At 33.4% G+C, this 20,729-nt stretch overlaps 3 protein-coding genes and 1 long non-coding RNA gene across 8 annotated transcripts in view; 2 read left to right on the top strand and 2 right to left on the bottom strand.

Annotated features, from left to right (window-relative positions):
• LOC130654042 (gamma-secretase subunit Aph-1-like) overlaps positions 1-11,241 on the bottom strand; it is a 35,288-nt gene extending 24,047 nt beyond the window's left edge. Inside the window, exon 1 of the mRNA XM_057456558.1 lies at positions 11,232-11,241. The gene's annotated coding sequence lies outside the window, so the exon portion shown is untranslated. The remainder of the gene's footprint in view (positions 1-11,231) is intronic.
• Positions 291-13,599, bottom strand: LOC130654037 (coiled-coil domain-containing protein 22 homolog). 5 transcript variants are annotated; one of them, XM_057456553.1, is made up of 18 exons: positions 13,516-13,599; positions 7,406-7,468; positions 6,838-7,009; positions 5,587-5,719; positions 5,325-5,452; positions 4,981-5,059; positions 4,579-4,745; positions 4,370-4,499; positions 4,004-4,071; positions 3,835-3,903; positions 3,006-3,125; positions 2,804-2,923; positions 2,380-2,496; positions 2,186-2,287; positions 1,952-2,059; positions 1,322-1,417; positions 813-872; positions 291-623 (listed from the first exon to the last, which is right to left on the bottom strand). In XM_057456553.1, exons 2-18 carry the CDS (start codon positions 7,453-7,455, stop codon positions 429-431), a joined length of 1,914 nt encoding a protein of 637 aa, XP_057312536.1. In that variant the 5' UTR covers positions 7,456-7,468; positions 13,516-13,599; the 3' UTR covers positions 291-428. The 5 variants fall into 5 exon arrangements, with proteins under 5 accessions (XP_057312536.1, XP_057312535.1, XP_057312534.1 ...); XM_057456552.1 differs by lacking the exon at positions 13,516-13,599 and adding an exon at positions 10,406-10,552; XM_057456551.1 differs by lacking the exon at positions 13,516-13,599 and adding an exon at positions 9,951-10,549.
• On the top strand, positions 10,812-12,938 carry LOC130654048 (uncharacterized). Its single transcript, XR_008984332.1, has 2 exons — positions 10,812-11,196; positions 12,615-12,938. It is a non-coding gene; the product is annotated as an uncharacterized LOC130654048 (long non-coding RNA).
• Positions 13,600-14,257: 658 nt separating the features above from the next.
• On the top strand, positions 14,258-20,631 carry LOC130654044 (NTF2-related export protein 2-like). The gene is made up of 2 exons (XM_057456560.1): positions 14,258-14,347; positions 20,150-20,631. Exons 1-2 carry the CDS (start codon positions 14,260-14,262, stop codon positions 20,578-20,580), a joined length of 519 nt encoding a protein of 172 aa, XP_057312543.1. The 5' UTR covers positions 14,258-14,259; the 3' UTR covers positions 20,581-20,631.
• Positions 20,632-20,729: the final 98 nt, after the last annotated feature.

Raw genomic sequence — 20,729 nt, 5'->3', positions numbered from 1 at the left:
TAAAAAATCAAGACAAAAGCTGTCGCATTTGCTTTCAATATACTTTTTTAAGGTATCAAAGAACATCCATTTTTCAAAAAGACGGGAACGTAAAAAATAATTAATTCAAGTTACAAAAAAGAATCAGTACAATGTAAAAAAAAATTAAGTATAAGGTTGCTTACTACCATTTTTAATTTAATTGATACTTTCAATTTCTTTTGAAATATTTCACGCGCGTAGAGATGCTAGACTAAGCTTAAGTTCAATTTAAGCTCGCTGGAAAGTTACCCGATGTTATAATGCATGGGTGAGTAAAAAAATAATAATAATTAGATTCTCACAAGCAAACACTTCCTCAAAATTACTCATTACATTGCAGCACATCATCTAAAGTATATTTAGCAACCAAGTTAAAATTAAAGAAATAAAAATAAGTCTATAATTATTTATCTATTTTTTCTTTTAATCCTGTTGATGTTTTCATTATTCTCTTTCTTCATTTGGTTTAGATCAGAACTGATTTTCTCCAGATTCTCATTAATTTCGTTTTCGTTGATGTTATCGACTTGTTCTTCTAAATCGCGAATCTCACGCATAATCACGCCTGTTTCTTCAACTGTTTGAACAAGACTTCCAAAGCCCTAAGTGCAAAGAGTAAAAAATTTAACAATTTTTACTAAAAATTAAAAACACTTGAACAAATCCCGAAACCCGAAACAGCTACTAAAAGATTTAAAAAAAAAATTTGTAGTTATTAGCCAGGATTCATATTGCACAAGTTTTAGAGGTGTAGGGTTGCAGCGAGGTTTTGATTTGATAAACAAGTTTACCTCGTGCAAGTTAGCTAATAATTTGTAGGCTTTTCTGCTGAACTCATCTTTTTTCGCGTCCTAAAAAAAACGGTACATACACTAGAAGTTTGTGGAACAAGGTCGGCTATTAAAGGTGGTGCAATCCTAAGCTGAATAATTATCGCGAATTTCACACGTATTCGCGAAAATTTACCTGTACGGAAATTCGCAAAAATGTCATTTCGAAGTTACTAAAAATTACCTTTTCACTAAAATAAACAGCGCGAATTTGGTTTTGAAAAAAATAAGAATTTTTCGCTTCTTTTTTTAAGTTTTTCTCGGTAAAGTCTCTTTTTTTGCAGTAATTAGCAATAAGTAAGTCTAACTTAAAATGAAATTGAGAAAAGTATAATTAGATTCGCGAAAACATTCTTCGCAAAATAATCTTTTCGAAATATCTCAACATGACTGATTCGCGAAAATTAAAGGCATTTGTTTGGTTTTTCTTCACAAAGAATTAATCGACTTTAGGTCCAAAAGAATATTACCTTGAAAATCAATTCATCCGTGACAGTAAACGTACGATCAAGTTTGCCAGTGAGAAAATTAATATCTTTTTGAAGAGCTTTCGTGTCCAGCAAAACCTAAAATTAATATCAATTATCTCACAAATCGAAAAGTGAATGCTACACGTTAATCCGGCGATTTGATTTCTAAAATATTTTATATCGTGGAACAACGATTCTTCAGTTTTTCTAACTGATTTGTCGCCCACACGTTCCACATGAATGAATGTCCGAGTGCTTGTGATTTCAGGAATTGATGATACTAATAATGCGTTTTTTTATAGCGCAGGGAGGGAGGAAGCGGTCTAACCGTCGGATTTAGCGTATACATTTCGTTTTGTAAGTCATCCTATACAGATAAATTAAAAATAGCATCTCATCTCCCTTGCTCCTTTCTTATTTATTTGCTACGCTGTTTATATTATCCAAAGAGAATTGACATTGGGCTTAATGTTGACACTGAAAAGATTTTTGTCTCCCATCCAAGATGAAAGCTGAGAGTCTTTAATTCAGAAATGAACGGGAAATTATGATAAAATATTAGAAAAATAAGCAGAGCAGCCAATTAAATCGCAAGAATGGTTTTGTTCTGGAATAGAAGTAGGTAAAAACCTTTGCAATTTCTTCTTTCTGCTTTTTAATATTCCCAACGATTTCTAAAATTCTTTTCGTATACGAAGATCTGTTAACATTCTTCGACATGCGCTCAAACTCAGCGGCCTAAAGTAGATCATCCCAAATGTACAAATAAATAAAAATTATTATCTATAAATTGTCAAATATTATGATAAAGGAGCAAAAAAAAACAAAAAACACAATCAAACAAAGATGAACAACAAACAGTACCAGTTGTTTCAGAAGCTCTTCCTTTCCACGCGTTTCGTCTGCTGCACTTTTCATTTTATCCCGCAATGAACGCACCTGTTCGATTTTAGTTTCGACTTCGGACTAACAAAAATATATAAAGTTGAATTGCCTAATGGTAATGAAAAGAATACAAGCGAGCGAACGAAGGAACGAACGAACGACTTAATAAATACCGTTCTGGATTTGCTTTCCTCTTTTAACTGTCTGTATTTTTCGATAAGTGGAGCACGGTGTTTTTCCCATTGTTGATTCAAGTTAACTAATCTTTGACTGCTACTTTCGATGATTTTCTATAAAAAAACAAAGAATTTATTCTATTCACCGCCGATTGAAGTCATTTTTCTTTTAATAGCTTTTAAAGAAAGCAAAGAATACTCAATCTTTGTTTATGTTAAGACCACAGATTCGATTTATGAAATTTTAACCATGTGGAAAAAGAACGAGGGTAATTATTGCTCAGTATGATTTAGTAAGAAAAGAACTTGAAAAACAATATTCTCGGTGACTTTCCCTCTACCTACACTTTCCTAGATTTGCATAGAATAAAAATCAATATTTCAATAATTTATTTGAGATTATTTTTCAACGACAGCTTACTTGCAACTTGCTCATATTCTCCTCAGCATTCGGTAACAGATCGAAAGTTTTCTTCTTCACTCGAAATGCCGCTTCTTCCTCCTTGTTTGTTGTTTCTAAACTTCTTGATTGTTCGTCAACCTACAGTAATAGTAAACAAAACATTGACAAAAAGATGACTTTCAAATGACAGGTGACAGGTGACAACACATAAAATACCAACCTGCTGTTTTTGGGCAGTCACTTGCTTTTTCTCCAGCAAAATGTTCTGAAACTGTTGAGTAAGCTCACTAAGTTGATCTCTCAATGTTTTTAGCTCTTCTTCCTTCTTCTTCTGACGTTCCTAAAATAAACATTGCAGGCGAAACTTAATTTTTAAATTTGAATAAAAGCAGGTCCGTCAGGTGAAGTTGTTACTTCCGCCGCAAACGAGGTATATTAAATCGAAAAAAGCATCTTTTTTTAGTACACTGATAAGGAATTTAGTAAAAATATATTAAATCTATATTATAATGCCCGTATACGTCTGTCTGTCTGTCACGCAAAATGGTAGCTTAGCTGCGCAATAGCGAGAAGCACGCAATGCGGTATAAAAAGGACGGGCGAACCCGTGGATTTTCCACGGGCTAACGACTAGTAATAACTATTCAACACCATTTCAACGGTGCAGCGCTTTTGATTTAAAATAAAAAAAATTCGAACCATAAATAACCAAAAATAATAAGTAAAATTAGAATTAGAACTAGAGGAACATTGAGCGTCACAAAAAATATGGTCCCGATTTTTATTTTTGTGTTTGCACACATACGTTATCAGTAACACGAAACATGAAGTGATGTTATAGGTACTGTTAACTCATATTAAAAAAATGAAGATAAATTAAAAAAAAAGGATACAAGTGGCATGGCTCCTACTGAAAAGTATTTTTAAAGGTTATAGAACAAATGTTGAGCATCAAATTATTCGTAAATATCACAAATATATTTATTGTTTGCATTGTTTAGTCACCACATCGTAATTTTTATTAGTTGAAAGGAAAATATTTCCCCGACCTCCTCAGTTTCTGTAGTATTCATTTCTTCCTGCTTACTAACAATTTCTGCATTCACTTTTTCTTCGTCCTAAAAAATCAATTTGTCATGCTTAAAATAACAGAGAGAAACAACAAAGATAAAAATTTATAGGGATAATAGAAAAGGCACACATTAAAACATCAATCACCTGTGCAAATTGAAGCTTTTCAGCATGAGTAAATCTTGATCCTTTGCCGGTTTTCTTGGAGTCTCTTCCTGAAAAGCATAAACATACGTATCAACTTCACCATTTTGTACAAAAATTCGGGGGCAAAAATTTTATATTAATCCTAGAAATCGAGAGGCTCACATCTGCGTTAAGCTAAAAAACTGGCAATGGAATCTGTAACTCATAACTCGTTATTCTTCAAAGAGTCGACTCTCTATTCTAGCAGACCAAAAATATGTCAGCATTGAAACGACAGGTGATCAGAAATCTAGTTCACTGACACCAAACAATCGTGGATATTTTAAACTTTGGTGTCTAAGGGGTGAGAGAAGGTGTACAACACACCTGCAATTGAGTCCAATAGATCTTTTAATCCTACTGCACCAGTTTTTAAATTGGTATTTCTTTGACAGTTGGCTATTATTTTTTGCTTGATGCGCTTCATTAGCTTCTCTCTTTTCTGCTTTTTATACTCCTAGAAATATACCAACAGGGTCTATAAAAAATTTCAACAAAACCCACTGACAACCTTATGGCATCCATTATTTTTTTACCTCTTTACTAAGTCTTGTTGCCATCCCACTTTGATTCCATTCGTTCTCCCATTCGTGCTCTTCAGTAACTAGTCGTTTATTTTCCTCAATCAATGAAATATAGATATCTCTCTGATCAGTCGGCTGTGAAGTGACGAAAGGTATGCTATCAAATGCAGATTGTTCTTCTATATAAGAAATAAAATCAACTACAAAAATCTGCCACTGCTGGAAACACACAGAAGATTTTTTTGTGCTCAAAATCGACTTAGTTACAGTTGCCTAGTTTTAAATAAACACAACCTCTGTAAGATTACGAACACAGAACATTGCAATTTCAATTAATTTCACACCCTTTACTTCCTAGGTCTTTACCAAAATATCTGAGCAAAAATTTATTTATAATACACATAAGAAAGGAACCTTTGCTGATTTTTTCACTGCTTATTCCAACTGGATACTTTAGAAGACATGTATTGATATGATGAAATGATGAAGTGCCCTGAATAGTTGAATAATGAAAATCATTAATTAGTGAAAGTTACAGGTCACAATGCCTCCTGTTCCTTGTGTATCAACATATTTTTATTGTCATTTAAAGATAAATTTGATATGCTTCTTGTATATAATATGCAGTAATGAAAACCATATATTGTAGCACTTCAAAGTACCACTTGAATAAAATCTTAACAAAACTTTTAAGTCTACACAAAGAATACAAGGCAATTTGTTTAAATATAATATACTACAAAACTAAATCAAATTACCTGAAAAAACCATTCATCATTATCTAAATTTTGAATGTTTTTCTTCTTACAATAAGCTGGGGTCCAAGGAACAGACAACTGACGTTTTAATTCAGCTGCTATGCGATTATTCAATAAGACACCACTTCCTATAAAATAAATCAAATATGCTATCCTTTACCATCCTGGGTAGGGCTAAATTATTGCACAACAAGCATAAGTCATAAAATTAAACAGTAAAAGACGCCTTTCTTATTTTTAGTAAAAAAATAAAAAAATTTACCTAGCGGTTCATCGTTAGTGTCTGATGTTTCTTTTGGTATTTTTTCAATCAAAAACATTAATATTTTACGTAACTCATGTTCATTGGCATACAGAAATGTTTGATAGCCAATCTCTCCTTTAAAGCCAAGTTCCTACGAGTAGAGAAAATACATCTTGTATTCTCCCCCTTCTCTTCAACTAATGCACTCCCAAATGGGAGTCTATTTATAAGTGAAAAATTCCATAAAATTCCATCTCTAATGGACACGCTGGGAATGAACTGGGCAGCTATTTGAATGGAAATTAGAGCCTTAATTGAAGGGTCCTTATTTTAATATTCGGTAGCTTAAAAAGATGACTATTTTATTTAAAAACAGCCTTCTCTTTTAAATGATCTACCCTCTCAAAATTTATATCAAAATGTTCATCTATTATATTGTTTAGATGTTGTGTTATACTGATATATACATTTTTTTGCAGAAACGAAAAACATATTAATATTTTAAAAGGGCTTCTTTCAAATAAGCATTAACTCTAAAAATATTTTTTTTAGAGCTCTTCTCCTACTATCAAATAATGTTCATAACATATCAGTAGCGAACAAAAGAAACAATCGTTTTAAAAATACATATTGTAACTACTACAAATTAAACCTTAAATATTGTGCTTCCCCCCACTTCAGTCGCTTCTTCTCTGCTATATTGAAATCACTTTTCATTCAACATATTTTGGGACTTAATTTGATTTTGACATATTTACATTACACGGGGTGCACTACTTGTATAAAAGGACTGATCAATTTGGTTTATCCAGCTGCTATATCCATGCTTGTGGTTCCAGAGACTTAATTTTGATGAAGCAACAAACACAAGGTCAAAACCTGAAATTTTATGTTGTTGATATAAATACAACAAACTTCCACATAAAATTTCAATTACTTTACTAACACGCAAATTCTTATTTAAAAATGGGATTTGCATGCAAGTAGCTTCTTTAACTTTTTTTATTTAATCTTAGCACTCTCTTATAAATTTAAATAAGGCAAAAGGGATATATTTTCTTACATACTAATGGTATATGAGTTTCTTGAGATTAAGATGTTTTGAAGTGGGAGGTAAGCCTTAAATAAGCACCCCCAGCTCTTTCATTCTCATTTACTTCAAATTAAAAAATCTTTTTTTTCCCTATTATTGCCACCGTTGAATCAGATTATAAAAAATAAATATTACAGCAGTTCTTCACAAACACAAATTATACCAAGCCAACACACCTGACAAGCTGCAGCTAAACTAGATCCAATCCTAAATCGTGCAGACATACTTGGTGGTAAAACTGATGGAATGTTATATTGCTCACTGATGTGATCAAGACATTTTGATGCAGCTTGGACAATCATCTCCACTGTAAACTCTCGCAGTGTCATGACATCGTCAGAAATATCACTGGAAGTGAATAATTGAAACAAGTTTGTAGAAAAGTAGTCAATGCACTAACAGACAATATCAATGTCAAAAATCAATTACGCAATTTTGTCAGTAGCATTTTAGAGTCATTAACCTACAAATTGTTTAAAACACAATAACAAACAGGATAGCAGAAATAAAAAAAAGACGAATTCAATAATACAAAGTCTACAGACATCCAAAAAAGTCTAACAAGTTTAAAAACTGTATATGAGGCAAAAATAATTAAAACACACACCCTTCACTAGATACAACTCTATTGATATGCTTATAATTTTGTACATTTTTTTATTAATAAATCTTTATTCAATCAGCATCAGACATTGTATCACTTAAAAGCAGTAAGAAAGAGTCTAAAAATCAAAGTACTCATACCATCCAATTTGTTGCAGTGAATGTATTATTATATTATCAACTTCTTCCATGCTGGCAACAATTCTAAAAAAGAGAAATATAAAATGTTGTCATAATTTATACCTTAGCAATATCAAGAACTGGTCTTCAGTAAGGCAGCTAAATATAGCACAAAAATGTCATTCAGATATTTCATTATTATTCTTGAAGAAAACAAATAAATAAAGCCTTTCTAATGCACGTCCTCACAGGGCTATTGCAGAGGTAAATGCCAACATAAACAAAAATTCTTAGTTCATGACAGCAACGTTTAAGACCAATTTAACTCCAGCTTTAAAAAATTTTACTCATATTTTCTCTAAAAATTCAGTAATTCTTTTATGGGAGTGTACAATAAAGAAACAAAATATAAATTGCCAACATAAAACACAAAAAGACATGAAACAGGAATTGACATGAAACAGGAAAATGGCATTTCACTGAATGTGATAACTAAAGTTCTCACACACTCTCCGCAAAGTTGCCACATTTTTATATTTCCTAGCACAGCCAAAATAATAAAAACAAATTTGGTGGTTTTTAAAAAAAGATATAATATAACAGGAGGACTCCAGTCCCTTTATTTTTTTTTATTCCTAAATTTTATAAAAATTGCAGCAGAAGAGTGAAACATAGAAGAAGTGCATTTCAGTCCTGAACAATAAATCTTCTGTGCATCATTTTTGCACTGTTTTATTGTCACAACTTTAAACTCTGCATGTGAGGAAAATTGGGTAGATGGCACATGTGTGGACTGTTGGATGTTGCAGGGAGTTGTCTGGCAGAGCACTGACCCTAATTGAGTTTGCGAAGCTCAAAGACAGTATTAAATACTTCAGGACTCCCCATCAAAGCCATGGCCCCTCCTGGAAATAATAGACAGGGTATATCCCTCCATATTTGTGAGGCTAGCCATGTAAAATATGCACACCTTTGGTTCAGCTTTGTTGCCGTAGTGATGATTGACATTTTGGTTAAAGGTTATGTCCTGCGAAAAATAAAGTTAATTGTATATGAAAAAGCTCGAAAGGTTGTCTAGGAATTTGAATATATTTTTTAAAACTCTTATTATTATTATTATTATTATTATTATTATTATTATGAATGTTTATACAGGATGGGTATAATTCAGTTTTTAAAAAACTGCTTTTAATATATGTCCTGTGAAAAAAAAAAATATAAAATATTATTATATAACAGTTAAAAACATGAGTTAAAAATACTAGCTTCACAATAAGGCATAAAATAATTTATTACAGGTTAAAATAGCTTTTAGTTTTTCTTACGAAACTTGGTAAAGTATCCGATTTTTGAATTTTGATTGGCAAGTCATTATAAATCTTTGATCCCATAAATTTAAAACCAGATCTATTTACTTCAAGTCTCACTCTAGGTATTGTCAGTAAGTAATTGTTGTTTCGGGTGTTTCTACTGTGCGATCTTATCTCGAAGAAATCTTCAAAATTGCTACACACTGCTTTTTCCAAGCATTTTCTGATTGATTGATTTTCTTGATTGATTCTTTAGAATTTGGACTAAGAAAATCTACTAATTACGCATGATGTCATGATTATGCTTTTTAAAGTGTTATATTTAACATTTTTGACATGCCATATAGAGTTTAAAATATTTTCTGGCTGTTCACTTTGACATGTTTTAAACATTTTACATATATAAATTTAAAAATTCATTTGCCAAAATTATGCTCAATGCAAACTCATGACGTCATAATTTCACATAATTAGCGCAACTTTTAAGACAAATATCTTGAGAACAGATAAAGATTTTTCAAAAAATAAAAAGATTTCTAGAGAACTTTCATATTTGCTCAACTTGATTTTTCACAGGAGATAACCTTTAATTGACAAACCGCATTTTTGCTACATCCAGCATTTTTAAAATTTCGTTGGGTGAAAACGAACCTAGTTCATAGGGGAAAGAATGCTAAAAATTGTGGAAATGGAAGAATAATTAGCTAACAAGGCAACCACAATAAAAATCTGATTTTTGGCCTATGTAGTCATTCTTTTCTTACCTTTCTTACCAGCCAAAAATAGCTGTCAGTTCAAATAATTAAATAAATTGGTAATATGAACAGTAAAAAAACAAACTATTTTTGAAGGGAGACCTTACCTAATAGCAGAAGCTAAGACGAGGATAAGGCCACCCTTGGACGAGTACAATAGACGGCACAGGACGCACAAAACAGCACGAACATATATAATCACCAGATAAAAGAACTGTGTGAGAACAAAGGGAAAATTTGTTACAAATTAATAAGAGGCAATAAAATACTTCTTTAGATCACTTTTAAGACCAAAGTAATCTATGGAAATAATTTTTTTAAACATTGATGCCAGTATTTTATTCCAGGATTTAATGGTGTTAAATCTAATAGAATTTTTACCAAAACAAACGGTATTGACAGTAGGAATATTGATCAAGCCAGCCTTTTCTGCAAGAGTGCTATGGGCATAATTGAAGTCAACAGCAAAAGTATACATGGAATCACAGTCCCGATACTTACTTGCGCGCGCATCTAAGTGATTACGTAATGGCCAATGGACGCGCAGAAATGGAGGTAAAAATGTAAACAAACCAAGCAAACACGGAGGAAAACGTTCAAAACAAACTAAATCCACAATAAAAACGTGGCGGAAATTCAGATTTCAACATTTATTCACTATATGTTTTAACCATGCTATACTTGAACAATTTTATTTTAACATTCACATAAATAAAACACGCATTCAAAGCTTAACTTCTTTCGCGTACAGCTCCAAGCACAGCATCTATGCGCAATCTTTGATGTCACTTTTATGCTTGTTTAGCAAAGATAGGGATTACTCAAAGTAGACATCTAATCTATGCTTTGATAAAGCGATAGTTTAACTATAATTTGAACCATTACATGTGCATTAACGAATGGTGCTTTTCATGAGCACGAATGATGACATAAACCCTCGTGAATTGAGCATTCACCTCTTTTCATTTTTCCATTTTAGTAACTATGATTTTTCCGAGGAGTATTGGCTATGAATTCATGAATCCTATAACACAGCAGTTAGTCGATCTTTTTCTTTTTTTCGCTTTGCTAGCCTTGTGTTTTTCTGCACTAATGTTTCGTTACCTCCATTTCTGCGCACGCATCTTTCTTGGGTAGCATTACGTAATGTTATTTGATGCGCGCGCAGGAAAAACACGGCACGATGATTGAGTGTATTCTGGGAGTAGCAGGCATTTTATCATGAAAGAGCTTATGCAAAAACAGAATGTTCTGACACTGGACAATATCATTGAATTTGAGGATTTTTAGATTGCCATATGGTAACATTCACTCGCCCATATTGAATCCCCGCCAACCTGCAGGAAATTTAATTGCGCCCCGCCGAAGGGGCGCACATTTAGTGGACCGCGGGTATATAGTGTTTCTTTTATGTATGGGAGAAGTTTTTTTCTTACTCTCAACTTCGCGGGGGAACTTCGGCTCGAACATCCAACCTAGGTTTGATATAACACAACCTGTGTGTTTGGTACCATCAAGACAAAAATAACACTGATCGAGCAAAACTTATCTTGTCTCGGTTTCTTTGTTGTCTCTGAAGATTTGACTGCCATAAAAAATATTAATCGAGATTCTTTTGTTATGTTAATTTAAAGCTTTGTAATATTGTCTCGTTTAATATGCTTAAATGTCACTGCAGCCCACGTGAATTTATCTTCAAGAAAAGGTTTGTTTTTCTTTGTCCAAGTTGTTTCGAAACTTGTTAACAGTAAGTAGAAGGATTACTTATATTTTATATGAAATTAAACTCAGAACGGTTTATGGAGTTGATCCAAAGGCCGCAATTTATAAATGCATCACAATTTAAAGTCAATCAAGAACAGAACATTCCGTGTATGGCCATGACTAAAACTGCTTGCATTTTGTTGGTCTTCCCTTCCCGATGGTCTGGCTTGTCGTAATAGCTTTAATGATGTAGCTAGGGAGCTAAATACTTATTTTTAAATTCTTGCATTTTATAAGTTAATAGTCGTAAAACTACTCTCACTTGTACTACAGCTATCAAGCTAGAACTGCACAAAATAGTGCTTTCATTAGAGTCCCTTTTTTCAGAAGCAACAAAAAACTTTTATCCTGCCCTGTGTAATTTTATCAACGAGGGTGCTGATAAGCCACATACACCGTAAAAAGTATAGGCGTTTTGGGTGAGTAAAATAACTTCTAAAGGAACCTTTGTGAGGCTGCTATCATGTATTCTTGCGGTCAGAATGTTTGCTATCCGATGGAGAACAAAGTGGACTTTTCACGGTCAAACCTTCAAAGTAGCAACCTTACTTAAACAGAATTTACAAGTAAAACGTCGTTAAAATGTCGCAAAATGGCAAAAATTAAGCAGTATCTAAAACATATTAAAGATTTGACTAAAAAAAAAAAGAATTCCTTGAAAAATCCAGTATTGTATTTATGAAGATTTCACCACAAAAACATTAATTACGGCATTTGTACCCCATTTCATAATGGCTGCCCGTGATTGGTTGACACGAATCCAACCGCAAGAATATATATAAAAAGATATTTGTTGAATCATGAAAAAATATTGTTGTTCATTGCACGGAACAGTCAAGTTGAACTGATAAATTAACCAATAACATAACATAGTTAGCCCTTGCAGTACAACTAGACGCTACCCACAGTATGTTACAGGTTTCTTTGTTTTCTTCCCTTTTTTATGTTTTTTCTTGAAATTATAAATGATGTTGTTGATTTATCAAATCCGACAAATTTATTAATTGAGTGTCTACCCTTTTTTGTATCAAATTGTTCAATTCAATTCGAAAACAATGACCAATCAATTTCCTCGATAATAAACAATCAAATTTGTAAAATTCAATAAATCGATTTCAACAAAATAAGTCCTGTATTGTCCACAGGTTTGAAAATCTTGTATTGCCTGCTTAATATTATACTTGTTTAACAATGATATCAAAGCCAGCTTGACTAAATTTATATATATATTTTTATTTATATAGTATACCTTTTGTGTATCACATGGCATTGATTTGTATCTTTTTAATAAATTCTAACTTTAAATCAGATAAGTAGACAATAATTAAACAACCTAGTATTAATTCAGTTCTGGTAAAATTGTATTCTTCTTTCTCAATTTTAAATATACTTTCTTTTCAGATCATTTGTTATGAAACCATGCACCATCAGCATTTTCGAAAAATCTTCAACGAGAGAAATTTTTAAGGATTTTATTGGTAACTTAACAGAGTAATAATTCATTGAAATTTAAATTGTTCAGAAGTTATTATATATATTCGAATCGTGAAGTTCATACATAGCAATCCTGCATCCTGGAATTTTCGAGATCAGTTATAAAAAAATCCAGTTAAAGTTTTAACTATTGTTTTAGAATATATACTATATATATGTAAAAAAAAAATTATTTTTTATTTATCAAGTTGTATTTTACGTTAATTACAATAATAATTGAGAATTAGGATACTTATGATGTGTTTATATACCCCATTGTTCTCCGTTTTAAAGTCTACTTCAAATTTCAGAATCTTTTAGGCTAATGACGGAAAAGTCGCAGGGCTTCTTATTTAAAAATTTTCCCCTGGGCAATAAGCTTATTCACAAGCCTCTATGCAATTCCGTACTGCATTTCTATCATATTCGTAATATTTGGCGGAAAATGTTTCAGCAGAATAGCTTTCAGACACAATTTGTTATTACAGCACAAGAATTTTTGGAGATTTAATAAGTCAAAAATGTATGCGTAAGTCTTGAACGAATTTTAACCGAAAATCAAAAGCAATGATTACGTGAAATTACACAACAAGAAGGCTAGAGGCGTTTAAAGTGTACATATATTTAATCAAGATCTAACTTTATAGATAGAGCCTTAGCCAAATGTGAAAATAACGAAAATAATAAGTTCTAACACTGCAGTTTTTATAGATTTCAAACGTCCACCATTTTCCATTTTAATTTTAAATCCCGTTCTAAATTTGAATGTTTGAAATCGTTATTAGTAATTCGGGGCGCATTAGTGGTAACTATGGCTAGTTTTACATACCAAGGGATGCAGAAAACAAAACTGACTGCAATGTGTAACTTCTCCACCATTTTGGAATTATAATCTTCGGATACCGTGTATTTACGCGATATTTTACCTTGGGTCTGCCTAAACTTCGTCCCCAGGGTGCTTGAAAAATGGATACTTGTCGCCCCTCTTTTCCCCACAAAGTGCTTTAAGGTAACCCTCTCTCAAAAGAGTTAGTTCTGGGTCCGTCTAGCGAAGTGATGGATTCCGGTTGTTCTTTTTTTTTTAGATATTTTTTCCGCAAAATATTGTACCGTAACACTGAAGCATTTTCGTTTGTACTCCCTCCAACGCGTTGGAGGGAGCACAAACGAAAATGCTTCGTTAACGAAGGCGAGAAAAGGTACATCATTATTTACGCCTGGAAAATAGCTGAAAATTGTGTACCAAACTTAACTCCTGCTCTTGAGCTCAAAGTCTCAAATCGTAAAGGCCGTCTTTTCAATCTCCCACCTGTTCCGTCAGCATCAAAGCCCAGGCTCCTTTTCCAAACTACACCAAAGTCTTCGTTATTAATCTCCAAGACTATTCAATGCTCTCTCTAAACATATTAGGGACACGTCTCAATGTTCACTTAAATTGTTTAAAAGAACATTAGATAAATTCCTGAGTTCCTTGTCCGATGAACCTTCTATACAAGGAAACCCACACTGTGTGACGACAGCATACCTTCCATTACAAAGTTTAACACTGTTTCTTCTCTCTTTCTCTTTAGAAATGATGAAGTTGCAGTTGACGCCGGTCGTCCACGACAGACGTGAAGGGTTACATCTTCAAAAGTTGTCAATAAGTATCAATATAGTAAGTAAGTAAAAAATATATACTATTCCAGCGTTTAAGTTGTTAGCTGCTCAGTTGGAAGATTTGCGAGACTCTAAACAATGTTCCAGCTGGTGGCTATTTAAATGCAGATGAAGAGCAACATCTTCATCTTCAGAAGTCAACTTCTCACAGATTCTTCTCGAATTACCCAAGCATATAAAAAAACAGAAAATGATAACAAGGGATGAGAAGGACGATGCAGCTTTGGAAATATTTTACCGTCAAGAAAGTATAAAGTCCGTAAAGCTGTAGAGAAGTCCTTGAGTCGGATAGACTATACCAATATGATTGAAAAAAAAAAGTTGTAGCGCTAGATAAGCTCTACGAAATTTCTTTGCTCAAACAGAAGTTCAGATGTTGCAGAAGGAATAACCACATATCTCTTCGATTGTTTGGTTGGGTAAAACAGGCGCTTTGTAACGTGAAGTTTGAGGATGAATTTCTATGGAATGGTTCCTATGATATCGCTTGCATGGATAAAATCGTTTAAATCCCGTGTAGAAAATTGTGTTCGAGAAATCCGAAAACTTATCAACGCCGAGAATTGGCGTTACGTAAACACTAAAGCTTTATATCGCGGAATCATTTATACATGTACCAAGTGGTAAAATCACCATAGAAAACCCTATCAATACCCTCAGAGTCTACCGCTTACCGAATTGCGACTAGATCCATCGAGAAGCATTCCAGAACTGAGATCAACAACTTTGGGCCAGTGTTTGTACAAAATATCTTTGAATTTTGGGATCAAGTATTTTTGCATAAGATATGGGCCACTGTATACACATGCGCTTCGTCAAAGGCAACCGTAAGGATCTTGTACCGGAAATTAATTCTGAATCATTCATAAGAAACTTTCAAAGATTTATATTAGTTAAAGAGGATGCCCTACAAATGTTATATCTGATAATGGTATAAGTTGCATACAGAAGAAACTCAGACTTTTAACAGCAATCTAGGATCGAGTGGTACGTGAACATTCCAATAGCACCATGGCATAGCGGCTTTTTTGATCGCCTCGTGCGCACGTTTAAAGTATTATTACGAAAAGAATTACGACACGTACGACTTGAGTATGAACAGTTGACTACGATATTGAGCAAGTAGAGATGATAGTGAATAATAGACCGCTGACGTCAAACCAACTATTTGGACGTAATTTAGATCTTTGCACTTATCAAAGCCATGTATTATACGATGGTTTCACCAACCCAGACAGATTTACCTCGAAAGTAAACAACATCCTTGATCATTTTTAGGAAAGATAGCGTAGAGAATATTTAGTTGAACTGAGAAAAACTCACCGATCGCTATAAAAGAAAATTCGAACTCACCGAATATGGTCGTTAACGATACCGTCATCATCGAAGACAACTTACCCAGACCTAGATGGAGGTTAGTGACTCTTAAAGGAACACGATGAACACATTAGGGAGTTTGGTGAGAACAGCTCAGGGGTCAGAGTTAGCCAGACCGGTCGAACACATGTGTTGTAGTGGAAACGAAGACATCTAGAAGTTCGAAACGAAGCGATGATGTGTAGATGAACGTACGACAAAGACGCAATGCTGTAGTTGCTAAGGAGTTGCGAGCAAGAGGGATTTGTGTTTTATGAAAGAATTTTTGGTACGCATTTCAGGGAAATATTGACATTGGGAAAAGTGTTTGATATTTTGTTATATTATTAGTAAAAATGGAGACGAAATTACCGCGGGGCTACGTGTTGGCGTGACATCATCGTTCAATGTTTACATTTTGTTGTAACGCATTTCGATTTTTATACTCCAGTTCTTCCTTAAACAAATTTACACAAGCGCCTAGACAAAACTCTGTTGATGTTGACACAGGTTTAACAAGATTCCACTAGTGTAAAAGAACAACATAAATTATATTTATATAATTACAGAAGGGAATGTAGTTGGAGCAATATCTTTTTATATTCTCTAAGAATTGGAAAGAATTCGTAATATGACGGAGCCGTACCGTCAGAATGTTATAAGCGTAGAGCCCTTGGGACGAAGCTGAAACCACTGATTGCTCATTACAGCTACATACTACCGTGTCCCGACAGACAAAAAGGCGCTGGGGAAAAAGGGTAAACGCGGGGAGGCGCAGGGGCAGAAATTACAGTTTCATGGTCCTTGGGAAATGGCAAGTGAAGTAGTGAGAGAATGCCACCACGCGACAACATAACATCCTTTTCTACTATTTTCCTTATGACTAGCTATGCAATTTCCTACCATTTTTTGCCTTGCTTTGGATATGCTGGTATTTTATAATGTTGTTTTGTTTTTTAAGCACTAGCTATATATAGGAAATACTCTGATTCTTACAAATGCTTGCTTGTAAAAGCGAGCCTAGAGATAGATAGATATAGATAACTAGAAAATAAGTTAGCTGCAAGCAGACATACGGCAGCACAAACCGTTGTTACAAATGTGAAAATAGCCAAAGAGACTGAACAATTAGCTAGCTAAATACTTTGAGGCCTTTGCTGGGTTTTTTTTTTCAGATGCTCTAAAAATACATCAAGCATAGCTAGATGGACCGAAAAAAATTTAAACAAAGCTTACAGCAAGTCATCTATTTGACATTTTCTTTTTGTTTTTATATTGTGGCTGGGCTCCTGCATAAAGTCTGTGCAGCAGCAAATTTTATCTGGTTAGTCTTCTACAAACCAGGGATATTTGTTTATCCATATTTGTTTACAGCAATCGAGTGATACTTTTGCTATAATAAAACAGTTCAACCAAACTAAGAGGGTGTTGATAAGGGCCACATATATAAGGGCGAGTTAATGTACCCATGCTAGCATGGAAAACGAACGTTAAGCCGAGAATTATGATGATGATGATGATGATGATGATGATGATATTTTGTACAGGAGGGATAACATTTTAACTCCGTGAGATTCAAATTTAACGGACGACAATGTTGGATATCTTGAAATAAATTACAATAATTTTATTAACAGTTTCCAAAGGACTAATCAACTAACGTACACATAGGTTTATCAGAAACAACTATATTATTAGCTAAACAACTGACTTACTATTGGTGCAGAGCTTGGAGATTTTCCTGGAATGTTTTTAGAATTTCACTTAAAGCTTGCCTCCCGAGAAAAGTCAAGTTGACTTAAATCGATTCATAACATCTTCAGAAAAAACAATTTAACGTTTATTTTATTAAAATCACTACTGTATTCAAGAAACCAGACAATGTTTACCTCATGTTTTTAAGCCTTCACCTCACTTGTTCGCCATTTTGCAAGTGAGCATTTAAGAGTATAATTATGCGCCTGACGTCACTAGTTAGAAGCTCACATTCGGACCCCCGGGATGAGAGGCGAAACTTTGCGGATGTGATGTGATGTGATTTGTAAAAAAAAGTTCCACACGTTGATGAATAAGGACGAAACCTTTTTTTAAATAGTAATATGGCTTCTTGCTCACTTACCTAGTTGTCTTAACCACTAAAAGAAACAAGGTGTATTTTTTTCAACTTTCCCAAAGATCCAAAACAACGAACTATATGGATCAAACTGATCAAGAGAGAGGATACACTTCCAAAGAATTTTAAGATCTGCGAAGCTCATTTTACTTCCGAGTTCTTTGACTTTAGAAAGAAAAAAACAAAAAGAAGAAGGTTAGTAGATTTTTTCATTTTTATCGTCATTCATCGAACTCATGTGCTATTATCTAAATCGAATACGTTTACATATCAAAACTCACTGATTAAATTAAAAATATTCGCGGATTCTTACTCGCAATAGCAACGACACTCCGCTTCGCTCGTCATTATCTTACACTTTCCACACTTGCACCACGTCCTTACAGCAACAGCAACACGTGAAGCGACTTCTTCTTGAATAGTATCCTCATCACAGCTCTTCCAACTGAAATCTGAGTCAGTGCTTGGTTTAGTATTTCGCCTGATAGGCTCAAATTGAAATTCTACAACATTTTCCCTGTCGCTCTTTTTTTCTTTTTTTGCGTTTTATTGCAATTGAATGATGATTTCTCAACTGAAGTTAGTATTCATTTTCAAAGTTTCCTGATATTTTCACGGGGGTAAACATACTCATTACCAATGAATTTCACTATTAAAGTTTAAGTAAAAAATTTCAATGCGGAAGATGATTTACGATCTTCTAACAGGTGACGTCAGAGCACTCAAGGTGAAGAAATTTATAAAACAGCATTGCGGATGTTTTACCTCGTGTCAGAGGTGAATTTTTGAATCTTAGTAACTTATAAGTGCGAATTAAGGAAAATAAACTTTATATTCGTAAATCATGTATGAATATGAGCCAATTTAGGTCAACTTAATTTTTCTCGGGAGGTAAGCTTTAATTCTCAATAAAAACTTAGTACATTTTAAAAAATATTCTATGTAATAACCTTTTTTAATGTATATAAAAAGTTAATAGATAGATAGATGTGCATATTTTACATGGCTAGCCTCACAAATATTGAGGGATATACCCTGTCTATTATCCCTCCAGAGGAGGCCATTGTTTAGATAGGGAGTCTTAGAGTATTTAATGCTCATTTTGAGCTACACAGACCCAATTATGGTCAGCGCTCCACCGGACAACTCCCTGCAACATCCAATGGCCCACACATTGTACCATCTCTCCAATTTCCCTCACATGGCTTGGGTTAACCTGGGGCTATGGTAACATTCACTCGCCCATATCAAATCGCCCCTAAGGAATCAAACCTTGGTCTCCTGCACAAAGTACGAGAGTTATAACCACCAAGCTAAAATTAATTAATTAATATTATTAAAAAGTCATACACTAGATTTTTTATAAGCTTATCTCCAAAGAGTAATAAGGAATAAAAGTTACAGGGATAAAAATAAGATTAGATACCAAAACTGTAAAGTCAGTAAGTTCAATTGTCCTAGCACAATGGAACGCAGTAGCACAAAAAAAGTAAACCAAAGTCATCACAAACAGGTAAGGCTACTCCAATTTAATTAGTTGTTCTACGGGCCCGACCGACCTTAATTTTCACGAAAACAAAAAATTAATAATATCAAGCAAAAAAAGTTTTAAAGAAAAAAACAAGAAAACAAACAAACATTTTCTCATTCCATCTCGTGAAAATATAATAAGCATAGAAGATAATCAATGACTTTCGCTAAAATAGTTGTAATGCAAGTGGAAAAACAAGACAGATTATTGTCGTAACACCCTCCTTTGTTATGATTAATATATATGTTTAAAATTAGCTAGCTAAACTGTAATACAGCAAGACTTTAGTCGATACCATTTTGGAAAATAATTAAAACAAGATAGAATACACTTGTCGTAACACCCTCCGCCGTTTTGAATTAAAAAAAAAGATTTTAACACTGCGAAAGTCTTTAAAGACTCTCAACTAAACAACCATAGTCCGAAAAAGAATTTAGATTTTCCTATAAAACTGCGCGAAAAAACATTAAAAGAACACTAAAATTGTTTGTTTTATTATTTTAAGTAGGAAAAGAATAGCTTGCTGTATAAATTTCTGTCCGCCCGTAGAACAACTAATTAAATTGGAGTCGCCTAATGAGAGAGTAAAGATATAAACCAAAGAAGAATGTGTAATGTTTATTGAATGCCAAAAAAGTTTAATGGTTGCAATGTTACACACTCTTGTTCACAGACAGGTCTTCAAACCTTGTGAGGAATCATCCATGGTTAAGTACAATGATTATTTCACAAATTTGACACTGAAAATGCATCTTGTTTTACTTTCATGCTTAAAAATTTATTTTTTTCAATTTTATTTTGAAGACACAAAAATGGCAGTTGCAGCACCTACTGATTTCAAGTACTTATCTAATCAAGCATGTCTCGCTGCAAAAGAATTTGGTAAGCTATACTTCAGCACTTTTGACAGACAGAGACATAAATTGGTAAAGCTTTATGCTGATTTATCAACTGTTGTGTGGAATGGTAATGCTTATACTGGTACTACAAAAATAAACGAGTTTTTTGTAAGCCTTCCTGCAACTGCTCATAAACTTACTTCGATGGACTGTCAACCAATCAACGGAATTGCTACTTCAAATCGTATTTCGATACTTGTGGTATGCGAAGGATACGTTAAATACGGCAACGAAAACGAAAGAAAGTACTTCAGTCAGACTTTTATTTTATTATTGAGTGACAATGAAAAATGGAAAATAGTTAGTGATTGTTTTCGATTTATTGATAACGAATGACATGTACCAGTGTGTTTGTTTTTATATATTAGAATAATTAACTTTTAACAATATTATTTTTTGTGCCTCAGTAATCATTTTATCATTGGCGGGATTGTGAAACTTAAAAGTACTTAAGATCCACATCAAAAAAAGTTGTCTTATAAAAG

This window comes from Hydractinia symbiolongicarpus, chromosome 8 (genome assembly GCF_029227915.1).
Source record: "Hydractinia symbiolongicarpus strain clone_291-10 chromosome 8, HSymV2.1, whole genome shotgun sequence".
Lineage (NCBI taxonomy): Eukaryota > Metazoa > Cnidaria > Hydrozoa > Anthoathecata > Hydractiniidae > Hydractinia > Hydractinia symbiolongicarpus.
This window is presented reverse-complemented; position numbering and strand designations above follow the sequence as displayed.